This window comes from Dermacentor variabilis, chromosome 7 (assembly GCF_050947875.1).
Source record: "Dermacentor variabilis isolate Ectoservices chromosome 7, ASM5094787v1, whole genome shotgun sequence".
Classification (NCBI taxonomy): Eukaryota; Metazoa; Arthropoda; class Arachnida; order Ixodida; family Ixodidae; genus Dermacentor; species Dermacentor variabilis.
This window is the reverse complement of record NC_134574.1, coordinates 117,045,452-117,061,967: the sequence shown is the minus strand read 5'-3', so window position 1 is coordinate 117,061,967 and position 16,516 is coordinate 117,045,452. Positions and strand designations below refer to the sequence as shown.

At 46.1% G+C, this 16,516-nt stretch overlaps 1 protein-coding gene across 1 annotated transcript in view; it reads left to right on the top strand.

Moving 5' to 3' along the window:
- The first annotated feature begins 4,572 nt into the window (after positions 1 to 4,572).
- LOC142588811 (lysosomal aspartic protease-like) overlaps positions 4,573 to 16,516 on the top strand; it is a 30,686-nt gene continuing 18,742 nt past the window's right edge. Inside the window, exon 1 of the mRNA XM_075700628.1 lies at positions 4,573 to 4,629. Within this exon, the coding sequence (XP_075556743.1) occupies positions 4,573 to 4,629 (57 nt within the window). The remainder of the gene's footprint in view (positions 4,630 to 16,516) is intronic.

The window sequence follows — 16,516 nt, the reverse complement described above, 5'->3', positions numbered from 1 at the left end:
AGTTGGGTAATTGAACTTGATTAGTTAGTTATGCTAAAACAAAACAATTGTATGAGTTAAGATAGGCTATTGCGAATAGTATGCGTTCGGTTCAATATTCTTCCAAGGCGCTTTTCATTTTAATATGCTTCGTTCAAGCTACGTGGGACACCATATATCAGGGTGTTTCACGTATCTTGAACCACAGACGTATCTACTGGGTGGACGCGGGGTGCCCAATCAGTAATGTGAAGGAGGCGCATCCCCTCTCGCACTCTCAGAAATGGGGGAGGGCCAAGTCACGTACTTGAACTATAGGCGTATCTACATGGTGGGCTGGAGGGTACTGTCCCCTGCCTACACGGTAGCTACGCCTATGGTTCAAGTGACGTGAAACACCCTGTATATATTCAATGCTCATGAAGCGATCAATAAAATAATATATGTGTGCAAGAGAACCATATACACAGTGAGTGGGTTCTTCATATATATTTCAAAACTGAATATTGCTCAATAAGGCTCAATATTATGCAATAATCAGCAGCATTTAGTCAACTTTACTGTTGTGAACACTAAAAATCGCTCAATAACACTCAATACTATTCAGCTATGCGGCTACAGCATTTAGTCAACGAATTTTTTGTTGTAAACCACCCAGTAACCTTGTTGCTGAGTTATTCTTCTTTGCTTTTATTAATTGTTGAGGTATTGTTGAAAGGCTAGTGAGTCAACAATTCATCAACTATATGCTAACAACATTTCAATAGTCATTTTTATAAGGGCTAGCGCCGTGACGTCAAAATCTATTTCAAGCAGGGCCTATGTGTCGTGCCCCACAGACACGTTGAGCTGGTGTCATTCAAGCAGCACATTACATAGTTGGCGACAGAGCAGACAAGATCTGGAGGCAATCTTGGTTTATCCCATAGATGGTGATGAGCCTCGATGTCACTTCGGATTAACAAATGTGCGAAGGCGATGCGCAAAAAAAAAAGCGTGAGAGACAAGCAAATATAATGCAAAGTCAGATTCTATGCGACGCGAAGCTTTTCTCATTTGACGTGGTAGTAGCAGCAGCACATCGCACACGCGCAGCGTAGTCGCCGGTAGCTGTTGACTGTTTGTGTCGCGAAGACGAAGGTGATTTTGCATGCTCCTCGAAGGACGCACAAGTTCTTCAAGAGCTGATAGACCGATACGTAGGACTTCAACCTACTGCACCCGCTACCAGTATACAATGGAACCGCTAACGACCACCTGGACTCGCCCATACAAGCAGCACAAATACGTGAGCCTATCCTCGCACCCCGCCCTAACTCGGCCCCGGGACCTGATAGCATTACTAATAAAATGCTTCGCAACCTGGATGAGGATTTTATACTAGCCCTCACAGCTTATTTTAACGCACACTGGGGAACTGGAAACGTCCCCTCAAAATGGAAAGAAGCCAAAAGTATTATGATTCCCAAACCAGGGAAGCACCTCCCACTCGAAAACCTCCGCCCTATCTCCCTTACTTCATATGTCGGAAAAGTAATTGAACACGTCATCCTCACACGCTTACACAGACATATAAACGACAGCGACCTCTTCCCAAATATCATGGTTGGCTTCCGCCCGGAACTTTCTGCTCAAGGTATCATGATTCAGCTCAAGCACCAAATTATCGATGGCGATAAACGCTCCAGCTAGACACCAGAGCCACCTTGGGGCTTGACCTGACCAAGGCCTTCGATAACGTCAAGCATGAGGCCATACTGAACCAACTGGCACAACTCCAAGTTGGACATCGAATATATAACTACGTGAAAAATTTTCTTATAGGTCGCACAGCCACCATTACCATCGGAGGATTGCAGTCGCCAATTATTCACTTCGGCAGCAAAGGCACGCCGCAAGGATCGGTTCTGTCCCCTTTTCTGTTTGACGTGGCCTTGCTCCGTCTACCGCCTGCATTAGCTAGCATCCGCAAACTCAAGCATAGCCTCTACGCAGACGATATCACCCTTTCGGTCACCGGGGGCAGCGACGGGGACATCCAAGACACGCCGCAGCAAGCCATCAACGAGGTCATTGCATACCTAGAACCCCGCCGCCTGGCGTGCTCCCCACAAAAATCGGAGCTCCTTCTGTGCAAGCCTAACTGGGGAGGTCGACGTCCAGACCTTCACCCACCGGAGATAGAATTCCATGTGCATCAGCAACGCATACATACTGTACCTAGCATCCGTATGCTTGGCTTACGCGCCCAATAAAACGGGAGAAACACGGAGATACTCAAGCAATTGGATACGCATGTACACCAAACCACTCGCATCATTGCACGCATCGCAAATCGACATCGCGGCATGAACGAAAACAACCTTATACGCCTGGTATCACCTTATACGCCTGATACCTACGCCCTGAGCAGGATCACCTATGTCGCCCCGTACCTTAGCCTCAAGGCAACTGACAAGCTCAAATTAAATACTATGATCAAGAGAGCCTATAAACAAGCCCTACATCTTCCCATCTCTATCTCTAACAAAAAACTGGACGCCTTCGGAATTCACAACACCATAGACGAGCTTATTGAAGCGCAACGTATTAGCCAATACGAGCGACTCTCCAATTCCACCACGGGCAGACACATTCTAGGCACCCTAGACATAACCTACAGCACCCAATTCCGACCAAAAGTACCTATCCCTCCAAACATTCGCGCTCAGCTAGTTATCCCACCCATACCTCGCAATATGCACCGTGAACACAATCCGGAGCAACGTCCAGAAAAAGATAAACAACTACAAAAGGGCTACGACCAAGCCGCTGACGTAGCCTACGTGGAAACAGCGGAAAACCCCAACTAAAACGCCATGGCGGTTGTCGCAGTCGCGGGCTCGTAGTGCCGCCTCGCTGCGGCCGCATCAATACTCATCACTAAACTCGAAGAAGGAGAAGAAACGGCCATCGCTTTGGCCTACGCTGCTACCAATTCAGACTGCATCATCAGCGATTCAAAAACGGCCTTTCGCAACTGCACAAGAGGACTGATAGCGCCCCAAGTGCAGAAGATACTCTCTGGCACTCCTCCCTCAAGGCAACGCCACGTCCAGGTCGTCTGGGCCGCTGGTCACTTTGGTGTGGCTGGAAACGAAGCCGCCAACGATACCGCCAGAGCTCTCGCATGCCGGACGCATAATCCTTCTCCTGGGTCTTCCGATACCGACCAGCCCTCTGTCCTGCGTCGCGGTCACGCGCGGGACCGAATGATCACGTTCAGAGAAATTCTCCTCCACTACAGCAGTGAGCGGTTACGCTACCCCCCAGCACATGAAACATTGAATAAATCTCAATTCACCACTTCGCAACTCCCTCAGAAGCGAACTTTCCCGAACCCCGTGCTTTACAACCGCATTTACCCCGATGCACAATCCCCACTCTGCAAAGCGTGCGAGGCCGGCGCTGACCTCGATCACATTATCTGGCAATGTCCCAGAACCTCACCCACCAACACCTACAGCACTAACACACGCATCATAGCTACGGCCCAGCAGTGGGAGACTTTGCGGCTCAGCTTGAACCCAGAGGAGCAGCTCCCGGCCATCCGGATGGCCGAAGACGCCACCAGAAAGCAAGGACTGGCCGCCGTCTGAGGAATGGTGGGACTGCGGGTTAGTCTCCCGACCCCCGCCACTCCTGAACCTCATCAAGGACATAATAAAGTTCTGTATGTATATATATATATATATATCCAAGAAGAAGGCAGAGTGTACGGAGAAGTACGACACGTACGTAAGTAGGAGGAGGCAATAACTTTATTCTGGTCCTGTACAAGGTGTTGCTACCTGCCTGGCTAGTCTCATGTTGGGACCGGGAAGTCAAGCTTCCTAGCCCTATCACGGGCGTACTGGACAGCCAGGACTTGAGGGATATGATCTGGGGATCTGATCATTCCTAAAGACCGATTCCGGGAAATGCCAGGGCCGAGCGACCCACACTCCCAGAGCATATGTTCAAGCGTGCAAGCGACGCTACTTACGTACTTTCGCACAACAAACGCCCGTGTGGAGGGAGGGAGTAGGCAAAGATAGCTTCGCTTCAAAAGTCCGCAGACAACGATGATCGAAACTGTGAGTACCACTCCAATCGTCCCATTTCCATACGGCAAATGGCAACTACGCCTCCTCCTCCCTCACGCAAACACACGCACAAAATAAAATAAAATGGTAAGCACACTGTTCTCCCCGCATATACCAGCTGAAGGAATAGATGTTTTTGTGCTGCGTGGGCTATTTATTCTGCCGCGAACGGCCCTTCACGCAGAAAATTGACTAGCAATTTCCTGTTACTGTACGCTGTGACCCGGCTAGAAGAAAGCACAGGAAGCGTTGTTTACCTGAAAGAAAAATAAAACTCATTCAAGCTATCTCGAAGCTATGAACTAAGCAAAGAAGCAGGCCTTGAGAGCTGTCCGCCACGAAGACGCAAGCTATCGCAAAATGAGAGCCCATTGTGAGCAGTATTTTATCCTTTTTTTATTTAGAGAGGCCCCGTAAGTATGAAACAAAGTACGCGCAGACCCACGGCAGACACCAAGGAAAGGCAGTAATGGCTGCCCATTGGCAAAGCGCTTCGAGACGCTTTGTGCTTCGAAAGACAGAGACGGTAAGTGTAGTTTGTACCTTCATGCAGCCAGTATCGAATACGGCTAAGCGGTGTTTCGCCCATGGCTGCACTGGTTCTTAGCCATACGTTATGTGCAGACGCATTCGCTGTAGCTTAAAAGAGGCATTGTATGAGTGCTTTCCAAGCATAAAGCAAGGTCGCTTCCAAGGTCGCCTATTTCGCGCGCGGCTCACAGTCATGTTGTTCTGACTGCCCGTCTCGCCCCTCTGAGGATTTGCTCTTTGTGCGAAAATATGTGACAATGCACCCTGCTCACATCTGACATCTCAGCCTTGAGCGGCTCATCACTATCAGTTCAGCCTCGTTCGGAAAGACTTCTCCGATTACTGTGGCAGGCACACGGGGCCGCCAGCTGTTTCGTGTACCTCAATTCCTACGCGACTTGTGAATTCCAGGTAAGCGCTGAAAGTTTTTTCTTTTTCTCATTTTCTTCTTTTTTTCACTGTACCTTTAAGCGGTGTTCCAGTTCGCCGTAAATAGGTCGTGTAACTAGCTGCGTTCCTGGCCGCATGCGTACGGGAGGCTTCGAAACCACGGCAATAGGAACACTGAGAAATATACTATGTTGTGCAACTTGCCGGGATCAGCAAAACCCGTATCCCGCGCATAATTCTAGCATGTTTTCATGCCTTTGAGATATACGAAATGAACTTAGAATGATCATACTGACATGCCTTTTTCTAACTTTGTAATGAAAATCCCCCCCAACCCCCCTCCCCCCCAGAAAAGAAAGGAATTGTCGCGCAAAAGGAGAGAAAAATGATGCGAAGGTTTGCAGTATCACGCAAACAATACGAAAAAAAATTCAACGTAGCGACAGCAGTTGCAGTGTTCACATACATATTTTCATCAAGTAAAAAAGGTCGTAGTTTGGGTCCATTTATTTCTGCTACATTTGCACTTTTACTAGTTTTCGCGCGTTTCAGTTTGTACTCCCGTAGATCACGAGCATGTATTGGCAACTGATAAATTACAAGTATCACAAGTTCGGCGGCAAAAGGGGCGTGAACAGCTTTCCTGCGCGAACTGTACAAGCAATGTCCAACTTGTCGCAGACACATTCGCTGTAGCTTAAAGGAGCCATCGTATAAGTACTTTCCAAGCATAGGGGAGGTAGCTTCCAAGGCCGCCTATATTACGCGTGGCTCAGAACCATATTATATAATAATTACTTAATTAGTTACGTACTGCCAATCCCAATCCTATTGCACGAAGGCAAAACAAAACGAGAAAGAAAAACAATTACAAATAAAGTGTCAATACGCAGTTACAATTGTTATACAATATTATTTGGGGTTGAGGGAGCAAAAATCACATAGTAAAAACAATGCGAACAGACATACACCAAATAATGATCACATTGAAAAGTTGGACTAGTACGAAAGTAAACGAGATTTTCGCTCTGGGCAGTACGTAAGTGATTTTCAAGCAATGTTAAAAATTTATGCACTGGGTAATATATTCCATTCTCTAACTGCCTGCGCGAAGAAATAATATGTGGAACAGTTTGTGTTGAAACAGTATTTTTGTAAGATTACTGGATGTTTGGGGCGTGATTGTCTAGTTTCGCACTTAGATATACATCTTTAGCTGTCGATCTCAAGCTTCTTATGAAGGAGTTTGAACAGCATTTTCTTGCGTGCGAATTTAACACGATTCCTTAATGTTAACAGTCCAGATCTGTCAATTAACTTTCAGGTTGAATCGAATACACCATCTTTGTTGTAGAAAAACCTAACGCCTTATCTTTGTACACTTTCCAGCTTGTTAATTAAATTGTTTATGGCCGGGAACGAAACTACATTTACGCATTCTAGTATAGGTCGTATAAAGGTACTGTAGGCTGAGAGCTTCGCTTTAGGTGGTGCAAATTGGAGTCGCCTTTTAACGAAGAATAATCTCTTTAAGGCGGACGATGTAACATAGTTTACGTGTGCATCCCATCTAAAGTCGCTTGGAATTACTATTCCATGGTATTTGTATTGCTTGGCTATACTAACTTGCGTGCCCACAAATGGCGTACAAAAAATCTGATATATTTTGTGCACGTGTTATTGTTACAAAGCAGATTTTCTTGCATTTAATGTCATCTGCTATTTCGCACACCATTCTGATACTGCTATTAAGTCATTGTTGAGGACAATATGATCAAAAGGAGAGTTTTTTCTTTATAAATGATGCAATCATCTGCGAAAAGCTTTATGTTAGTTCTGATGGAACAGAGTAGATCGTCAATAAAAATTATGAAGGATAAGATAGGACGCAGGACACTACCCTGCGGCCCTCCTTATGTAACTTTTGCCCCTTCGGATTTCTGTGATTTAATATTGCAAACTGTGCCTGCTTAAGTACGCGCTAATCCAGTCTGTAATTTATCTTTGCCTATTGTCACCTGTAATTTTGTTATTAGTTTTTGGTGTGATACCCGGTTAAATGCTTCAGAAAAGTAAAGTGAGATAAGGTCGATCTGTTTTTGTTCGTTGATGGCCTAAGAGATATTAATTCAATTAGTTGTGTAACTGTGCAAAGACCTTTACGAAACCCGTGTTGAAACAGTGACAAAATGCGTTCTTTTTCAAGGTAAGTAGTGATATGTTTAGGAATAACTTCTCGAGTAATATGAATATCGTGCTTCTTAATGACCTCGGGCGATAGTTGGAAACATCAACTTCTCTGCCCGACTTGCGAATTGGTATAACCTGTACCATCTTCAAGGTGAAATTCTGTGCCAGGTATATGAAGTTAATGACATCTTGAGCATTATATGCAGATATTTGGCTACCCATTTGGCGTAGCAGGTGAGAAACTCATTCGGTATGTTATCAGGACATGGTCGCTTTTCTATGTTTATTTTTAGCAAAAGGTTACAAATGCCTGCTTCGTGTATGCGAAGACGTTTTATGTAGTTGGCACTAGGAATCTCAACATGCGGTGGGATGCGTTGTCTGTAATGAAAACTGACATAAAGCAGTTAATACACTTGTTATGCTCTGTCTCTGCTTTCTTTGGGGGAAATTGTACTGTCTGCGATTTTGTTCTGGTGGCCCGTCTCGCCACCCTGAGGGTTTGCACTTTGAACGAAAATCTCCGCCTGTGCATCCTCCTCGCATCCGATGTCTCAGCTTTGAGCGGCTCATCAGTATAAGTTTCGTATCGTTCGGAAAAACTTCTCCAATGCCTGAGGCAGGCAGATGAGACCGCAAGCTGCTTGGTGTACGTCCGTCCATACCCGACTCGTAAATTCCCGGTAACCTCTGAAAGCTTTCTTTTCGTCATTTTGCTTTTTTTTCCGCATTACTTTGGAGCACTGTTCAAAATCGTGGAAAATATATCGTGTAGCTAGCCGCGTTCATGGCAGCATGCGTACGTGAGACACCGAAATGACGATATTAGAACTATTGAGAAATAATATATCGCGGAACCTGCCGCGATCAGCAACACCCATATACCGCGGATAATTCAAGGATATGTTGAGGCACGGAGGATCATCTGGACTGGAATTCTCCGACTTAAGGTGGCCTGACAGCCCGCAGAGTTAGCGGACTGAGCTAGCTTGGATGGTCGGTCGCGACAGTCAGAAGTTCGAATCCCCTCGCTTTTATTTATCAACGTGGGAAACTACAATTCATCTCCCCAGCCCACTACATTTCCAGGCTTGGAGTGGCGCCTGACACCGGCGAAAACGACGAGAGCAAGTTGTGCTATACTAATTCAGGTACAACCAAATTAGGAAGACCCATTAAGCTTCAATAAGGCATTCCCGTACCAGAACAGGAATTGCCGCCGTAGTGCACTATTCGGCCACTCCATTGCAAATGACTCCTTTGATTACCGAAAGGCTCTAGGTCCCCAACACCTTTGGAGCACCTGACGAACGCGGTGGTCAAACCTGTAACGCAGCATAGGGTGCTAAGAATCTCTGGATCCGGGCAGGCCGCTAATGGAAACTAACGCTTGCTACGTGTAACACGAAAACCGTTCGGGTGAAGCTAGCCTAGCAGAACTCTTTGATGAAGCATCAGGCATTGTTTAGGAAATCATTGGCCTTAGTGAGGTTAGAAGAACTAGTGAGGCTTATAGAGTGCTGACAAATGGCCACGTCCTCTACTATAGAGGACTACCAGAAAAGAAACAGTTGGGAGTAGGATTCTTATTCCGTAAGTCCTGTCGGGCCCTTGGGCCCTCTCTGCAGCGCGCACGGGGGAAGCCTTTGAAACGCGCGCCACAACGGGACTGGTCGCATGGAGCATGCACACCGATCGCGTTATCGTAAGAACTCGCGCGGGGACTGCCGGGAAGGGAGCTGCCCGATGAGAAGGCAGCGAAGACGGCGCTCGGGGCTTTTTTCGGGGCGCGGGCCTGGGGAGGCGCTGGTGGGGCGTGGCCCGTCTAGGTTTCTTTCCGAGCGTGCTGCAGAGCAGCGGGAAAAGCGTCTTGGCATTGTGTCTGCATGAAAGGGTGCTCTTGTTCGCTTTTGGAACTGCGTTTGCGTGCCTGGTTCGGTGCTTGCTTGCCTTCTGCGCTTTATGCATTCTGTTATCGCCCGAAAGATTCTGTTGGTTGATGCTTTGTAGCGGCCGCTCTTTCGTCGCTCCCTTTGGCTTGTATATTTTGTTGCCTCGCAGGTCTGCTGCTTGCTTCTTTGCCTTGTTATTTTCTGTTGTTGGTCGCGAGGCTGCAGTAATTGTTTGAGTGTTTCATTCTATCATAAATTAAAGCGGTTTTTGTTGTTCGCGCCACTGGTCCTTTGTCGTGCTGGTCGCGGCTCGCGGACCCCCTGAGCGAAAGCCAGGGGCCTTCAGTCCATTAGGACATAGCGGGCAACATAGACTAATCCTACGGCATTAATGATTGGGTAGCAGTAGTCGTAATAAAGCTGAATAGTATATACAGAATAAAGGTAGTACAAACCTACGCTACAACCTCTAGTCACGATTATGAAGAAATGTAACAGTTTTATGAAGATGTTGAACTAGCGATGTGAAAAGTGCACACTCAGTATGCAGTAGTCATGGGCGACTTCAACGCAAAAGAGGAGGGAAAGAAGGCTCGTGAACAAGCAATTGGCAACTACGGCGTAGATTCTAGGAGCACTCGAGGAGTTATGCATGCATAATTCGCGGAAATGAATAAGCTGAGAATAATGAACACCTTCTTCAGGAAGCGTTGGAACAAAAAGTGGACCTGGAAAAGCCCTAACAGTGAAACAAGGAATGAAATTGATTTCATACTTTCGGCAGATCCCAGCATAGTGCAGCATGTAGAAGTGTTAGGGAAAGTAAGGGGCAGTGATCGTAGTTTAGTGAGGGCTAGGATTTACCTCAACCTGACGAGCGAAGGAGTAACATTGGTCAAGAAGAAACAGGCCAACCTAGACGCAGTAAGAGTTAACGCAGAGCAATTCAGGTTGGTACTTGCAAAAAAAATATGCAGCCTTAGAACAGCAAGATGAAGATGACATACAGGCAATGAATGAAACCGCAACTAGGCTAGATTCAGAAGAAGCAATTGAAGTGGGCGGCGAGACACCAAGGAAACTAGTAGGTAGGCTCTTCCAAGTAATAAAGGACCTAATAAAGAAAAGACAAAGAATGGGAGTGTCCAACTCAAGAGATGAGATAGCATTCGCAGAAGTATCAAAAATAATCAACAGGAAGAAAAGAAGAGATAATCGAAATTATAACGTGAGAGAGATTGTGAAAGCAGTAACAAATAGACGCATCCTGAAAACAGCGAGAAGGAAACTAGGCATCAGAAAAATCAAGATGGATGCACTGAAAGATAGGAAGGGTAATATCAACAGCAATCTCGAAGATATAGTAAAAGCCAGCGGAAGAATTCTATACTACTTATATTCGATTTTTCGAAGTAGTAATGAAAAAGTTACACAGGCTCCCTCTATGACTAGTGATGAAGTTAGAAGGGCCTTGTAAGGCATGAAATGGGCGAAAGCGGCAGGAGAAGATGGACTATCGGTTGATTTAATCAAATATGGTGGAGACACAATGCTTGAGAAACTAGCGGCCCTTTATACGAACTGTCTATTGACTTCAAGGTTGTCAGAGAACTGGAAGAATGCCAACATTATACCAATCCTCAAAAAGGGAGAGGTTAAGGAATTGAAAAATTATAGGACCATTCGGTTACTTCGAATATTACATAAAACATTCGCCAAGGTAATCTACAATAGAATAAGCGCAACACTGGACTTTAGTTAATCAAGGCAACAGGCAGGTTTCAGGAAGGGATACTTCACAATAAATCACATCCATATGATCAATTAGGTAATTGAGAAATCTGTAGAGTGCAATCAGAAATCCGCAGATTATATGGCTTTCATAGATGTTGAAAAAGTATTTAAGTCGAGATACCAGCAGTCATAGAGGCACTGCGTTATGAATTAGTACAGGACGCTTACGTAAATATCTTGTAAAGGATCTACAGAGATTCCACAGCTACCTCAATTCTCCACAAGAAAAGTAGGAATATACCTATGAAGAAAGGGGTCAGTCAAGGAGACAGAATCTCTGCAATGCTATTTATTACGGGCTTGGAAGAATTATTCACGCTATTAAAGGGCGAAGGCTTAGGAGTAAGGATCAACGGCGAATATTTCAGCTGCCTTCAATTTCCAGATGACATTGTCCTGTTAATTCTGAGGACGAGTTGCAGCAAATGATTGAGGGCATTAACAGAGAGAATGTTAGAACAGGATTGAAGATTAAGATGCAGCAGACAAATATACTAATCAGTAGCCGGGCAAGAGAACAAGAGTTCAGGATCGGCAGGCAGCCTCTAGAGTCTGTCAAGGAATACTTTTACAGGCCAACTACTCACAACTATAGGTCAACTACTCACAGGGGACCCTGTTCATGCATGAGATACAAACTTACAGAAGAATAAAAATGGGTTGGATCGCATACGGCAGAAATCGTGAGATCCTGACTGGGAGCTTACCGTTATCATTGAAAAGGAAAGTATACAGTCAGTGCATCTTACCGGTGCTGACATATGGGGCAGAGACTTGGAGACTGACAAAGAAGCTTGAGAACAAGTTAAGGACCGCGCAAAGAGCGATGGAACAAAGAGTGCTAGGCATAACTTTAAGAGACAGAAAGAGCGGTATGGATCAGAGAGGAAGGAGGAATAGTGGATAGTCTAATTGACATTAAGAGAAAGAAATGGATCTGGGCTGGTCACGTGATGCGTAGATTTGGTAACCGGTGGACCGTTAGGGTTACAGAATGGGTGCCAAGAGTAGGAAGCGCAGTAGTGGACGGCAGAAGACTAGGTGGGGTGAAGAAATTAAGAAATGCGCAGGCGCTAGCTTGAATCGGTTGGAGCAGAACAGGGGTAATTGGAGATCACAGGGAGAGGCATTCGTACTGCAGTGGACACAAAATAGGCTGATGATAGTGAGGATGACGTGCTGAGTCTTGAAAGGAAAAAAATTGCCAAGCGACCATCGAAGACCCCCGACGCACTCTTCACGTCAATCTCTCTACAGCAGTCCACGCAAAACAGAACAGAAGTTTTGAACGAACAGTATGTTCACCAACGGACAATTATGGTGGGCCTCATTTTGTGTGTATATATATATATATATATATATATATATATATATATATATATATACATATATATATATATATATATATATATATATATATATATATATCGTTACTGATCCTTATTGCTTCGCACAACTGCGCATGCGTCATCGTAGCGACGAACACTTGGCTAAATCCCCAGGACGTCTTATTGGCCCCTGCCTTTCGCCCGTGCAACGCGGGCTGAAACACGCCAGCAAGAACGAAGCGCCTGTCCCTTTGTGAAGTATCTTCAAGCAACTCCCTTGTAGTAGAACGTCACCACCCGTTTTGACGTCACCACCCGCCTTCACCTGTTACTGCCGATGCTGGACCGGCCAGTCCGCATAGCCAAAGTCAATCAGGGTCGGACTGGTCCTTTGTTAGAAGAGAGAGACGCCAACAGTCGATCTTGTTAGTCTGGTGAACCCAGACCGATATATGTAAGCTAAGGGCTATCCGTCTCTCAGCTATATGTTATCTATTTGCCAACGCTCTGGTACATGGAAATTGCATGTTAAAGCGTGCAAGAAGTGATTTTCCTTCGTGAACTCGGAGACTCCATCACCTTTGTCCTCCAAAATCAAAACTTGCAGCAGCCCGATTGATAGCCTGATAATGAAAGGTGCTAGTAAGCAGGATTTTTTAAAATGTTTTACATGTATTTTTCACAGAAATTCACAATAACGTGATGCAAAAATCCCGACGATTACAGCTTGTGTGAGACACAATAAACATCCCATAAGACGGAAGGTCGCCTAAAATGCACATAAAGACAACTGCACCCGTCACGTTGAGTTGTACATGAGATTTAATTAACTTCTGCACGATACGTTCTCATCGCATAGATTTCACTACGCGCGTCAACTGAGAGCATGCGCTCAACATGAGTGATGGCGAAATGATTTAACTTTAAATGAAAGTGGGTACGACACCATTTCGGACATGGAGTGCTCTCCCATGATCAAGTTTCAGGTGTCCCTTCTGTCTATGCCTGCTGCCCTGTGCCTAACCGATCCGTTTATCTCGAGGAAACTAGTGGACGATTTAAAGAATTGGACAAAACCGCCTCTTCTCGACGGTACTCACTTCGTGTGCTGGCAACCAGGATCGTCAAAACCAACACGAGACGTTCGTTTGAGGGGTAGCCAGCCGTTTGTGCGCAGACGCCAGGAAGAGCGGGCTAGAGAGATAAAATATGGGGCTTTTGCAGCTTTTGCGGCTTTTGCTCCTTGAGCATATGACTCTGCCTAGACACTAAGTCGGAGGTTTGTTTGCACGGGTTGTATGCGTTTGTGCCTAGGTCTGCCGTCATAGCTGAGTAGGGTCGAGTTTATTTACGCTCGGACGCTGGGTGCCAGCGCGGTGAAATATGTAAAGCAGCGGGCAATGACGCCCCATTTGGCGGCCGCTGTATCGGAGAGACTGTCTCGCATCTGCGGCACTCGTGCTAAGTCAGTCGTGCCGGACCACTGCTTTTTTGAGCCTTACGGCAATGTACCTTGGAAATAACGTCACAGATGTTTTCGTGGGAGCAGTAGAGACGATAGTAGAGGTCGAGCCGCATATATTGAAGATGTAGAAGTCAGACCACCTTAGCAACAGCGTTTGAACGAAAGTGGCTGAAAGGCCGTGGCTGACGCTCGACGCCCCTGCAGCCGGTATGAAAATGCGTCGCGCTATCCTGACGCCTTTTACGCTAACCTAACCTAACCTAACGTTAACCTAAAAGAACGTGGCCGAGACGAGAAGACAATAATCCTCACGGCGTAACCGCTGTGAGAATACGCCGCGTCACCCTAACGCCTTTTCCGCTAACCTAACCTGACCTAACGTTAACCAAACCTAACGTGGCCGAGACGCAATGAGAAAAATCCGCACGGCGTAACCACTGTGAGAATACACCGCGCGACCCTAACCCCTTTCTCGTTAACGTAAGGTAATGTAAGGTAACGTGAACCTATGCTAACCTAACCTAACGTGGGCGAGACGCAAAAGTCAGTAATCCTCATGGTGTGACATCAGGGATTGCCGTTCAACCGCCGTTGCTAAGGCGCTGTGCGTTTATTTCATTTAAAGTGGACCACTCAAAAATACACCTGAAAAGTGGCGGGCAGCAGCATACGAAAAGCCTGCAAAGAGCAAAGATACTACCCCAGGAAAGCAGGCCGGGCTTCTACTACGGCCCCTACTGCGCCCTGAAAAATTCAGTAATGTTTTTTTGAAGGTGGAGCACCGCAATTGGCAAGAAAGGTTTAATCCGGCTTGACTGATTGAGGACCACCGCCACAAGCGCGAGAAACTCTGTCCGACGCACCTTCAGACAGAGCGATCATCAAATGGGGCGTCTGGGGCCACAATGGCCCACCGCGCGGGCAGCCACCGTGGGAGCATAAACAGCCTCAACCCCACTCCACAATGCCGGCATGTCTAAAAGGCAAACGCATAGAACAATCACTAAGAAACCTCCTCCGTAGTGCCTAGGCAGACAACGTAATCTAAAGACGTTGTAGGAGGAGTCATATATTCACGGAGGAAAAGCCCCCCGGTTTTCTCTTTTTCGCCCGCCCTTACTCCCACCTGCGTACAAACGGCTGGCGATCCCTCAAATGAACGTCTAGTGTTTCTACTCGGTGGCGGCGCACGGCCATTTTGCGTTGGCTGCGCCGGCGGCGTGTAAACCAAAACCAAAAATTCAGAAGGCCATTTCGCTACATCCGTCTCTTCTGAACTCGCTAAAATTCTGGACTTTTTATACCGAAGGCTGAGAGGAACGAATACAGAGGGGTGTTGGAAGTGAGAGAAACACAAAACATGTTGTAGGACTTTTTCTCTTCAGCCGATATATAAAAAAAAAAAATGGGCACATATATCTGAAGACGTCTATGTTGAGTGTGTGTCTATATTGCTTTCCCCATGTATATGCAGAGCCTTGCTTTTCGTCGTAGTCACAGTGGTTTTCTTTTTTTGCTATGCCTCTGTTTGTATGATATTTTTCCATTGTGCAAAGAGTGAGCGAATTCGTCTAGAATTGCTAAGCCAGCACCGATGCCCGTGATGCTCTCTAGATAGGTTAACTTTTGCTTCCACTTGTTCTGAATGAGATTGTGTTAATACAAGACGCTTTATGTAAAAAGTAAAAAAAGGACCTTTTCTATCACCAACTTTCGGCGGGTTCAGCCTTTAAGCTGTCAACCAATCACCAGATGTTATAACCCGCCTTCCTTACTGAACAGTAAGTAAGATCACTTCTGAATATTATTCACCATCTGCTTATGTAACTTTTCTTTTAACGTCCTTTTTCCTTAAGAAAAAAGAATCAAAATTCCTTTTTTTCTGCCGCAAGTGAACATTTTATGTTCAGCTGCGGCAGCTGAAAAAGAAATAGCAGCTGCTATGACGCGGTCGAAAACAAATTTGCTCAATTTGTTAACTCGTCATCAGCAGGTTGAATGAACGACGTGTGGATTAGTAGAAATGCAGCCACTGCTTGGATGCACAAATATTTTCGAAAGACAAAGAATTCTTTTTAAACCTGCACGTCGAAACTGCTTTCTATTTCATTGCAGCAATCGGTCTCAGTTACATTTAATTTTTCATATGAATGTTACGAAGGAATAGCATCATGCAGTACACAGGTAAAAATATTATTTTACATGCAGGAATATGAAAAAACTCCTTCAAATGCAACGGCCGTTATAAGGCAGAAACTTCCAACCGGCATCTTAAACGCATTGGGGCCAGAAATTAGTACCTTGCCGCAAGTTGCACCTCTCGCGTTGATGCCGCTATCAGACATATCGCCGATTCCAGCCACATCTACAGTGCCCACGACCTTCAAGCCTTGATTCCGGAATTCCGCAGCCAATGTTTCTTCTCGTTGCGCCATATTGCGCTTTTGAAGGAGAAGTTTCAGAATCTCACGTTGCGCTCACCTAGTTGTGACAACACGCATGCGCAGACGCGTCGAGAACACAGTTAGGTTCGTTTGTATTGTTTTATTCATTGCTCCCCTCCTTATCACAATTCTATGATTGGCGGCGGTGGCGGCGGCGCGCCGACGTCTCCAGGCGCACCGCTACGGGCAGCATTAGCTGCGCCTCATTTTAGCGACCATCCGCATCCTCTACGCCGGGGCACGACCCCTTTTCAGGCATCGGATGCTCTCCCGAGCGGATGTTTCAGGTGTCTCTTCTTCTGGCTGTGACTGCGCCCTGTGCGCAACAGATCCGTTTCTCTGAAGGCAACTAACGGAGCGTTCCATGAACTGTACGTAA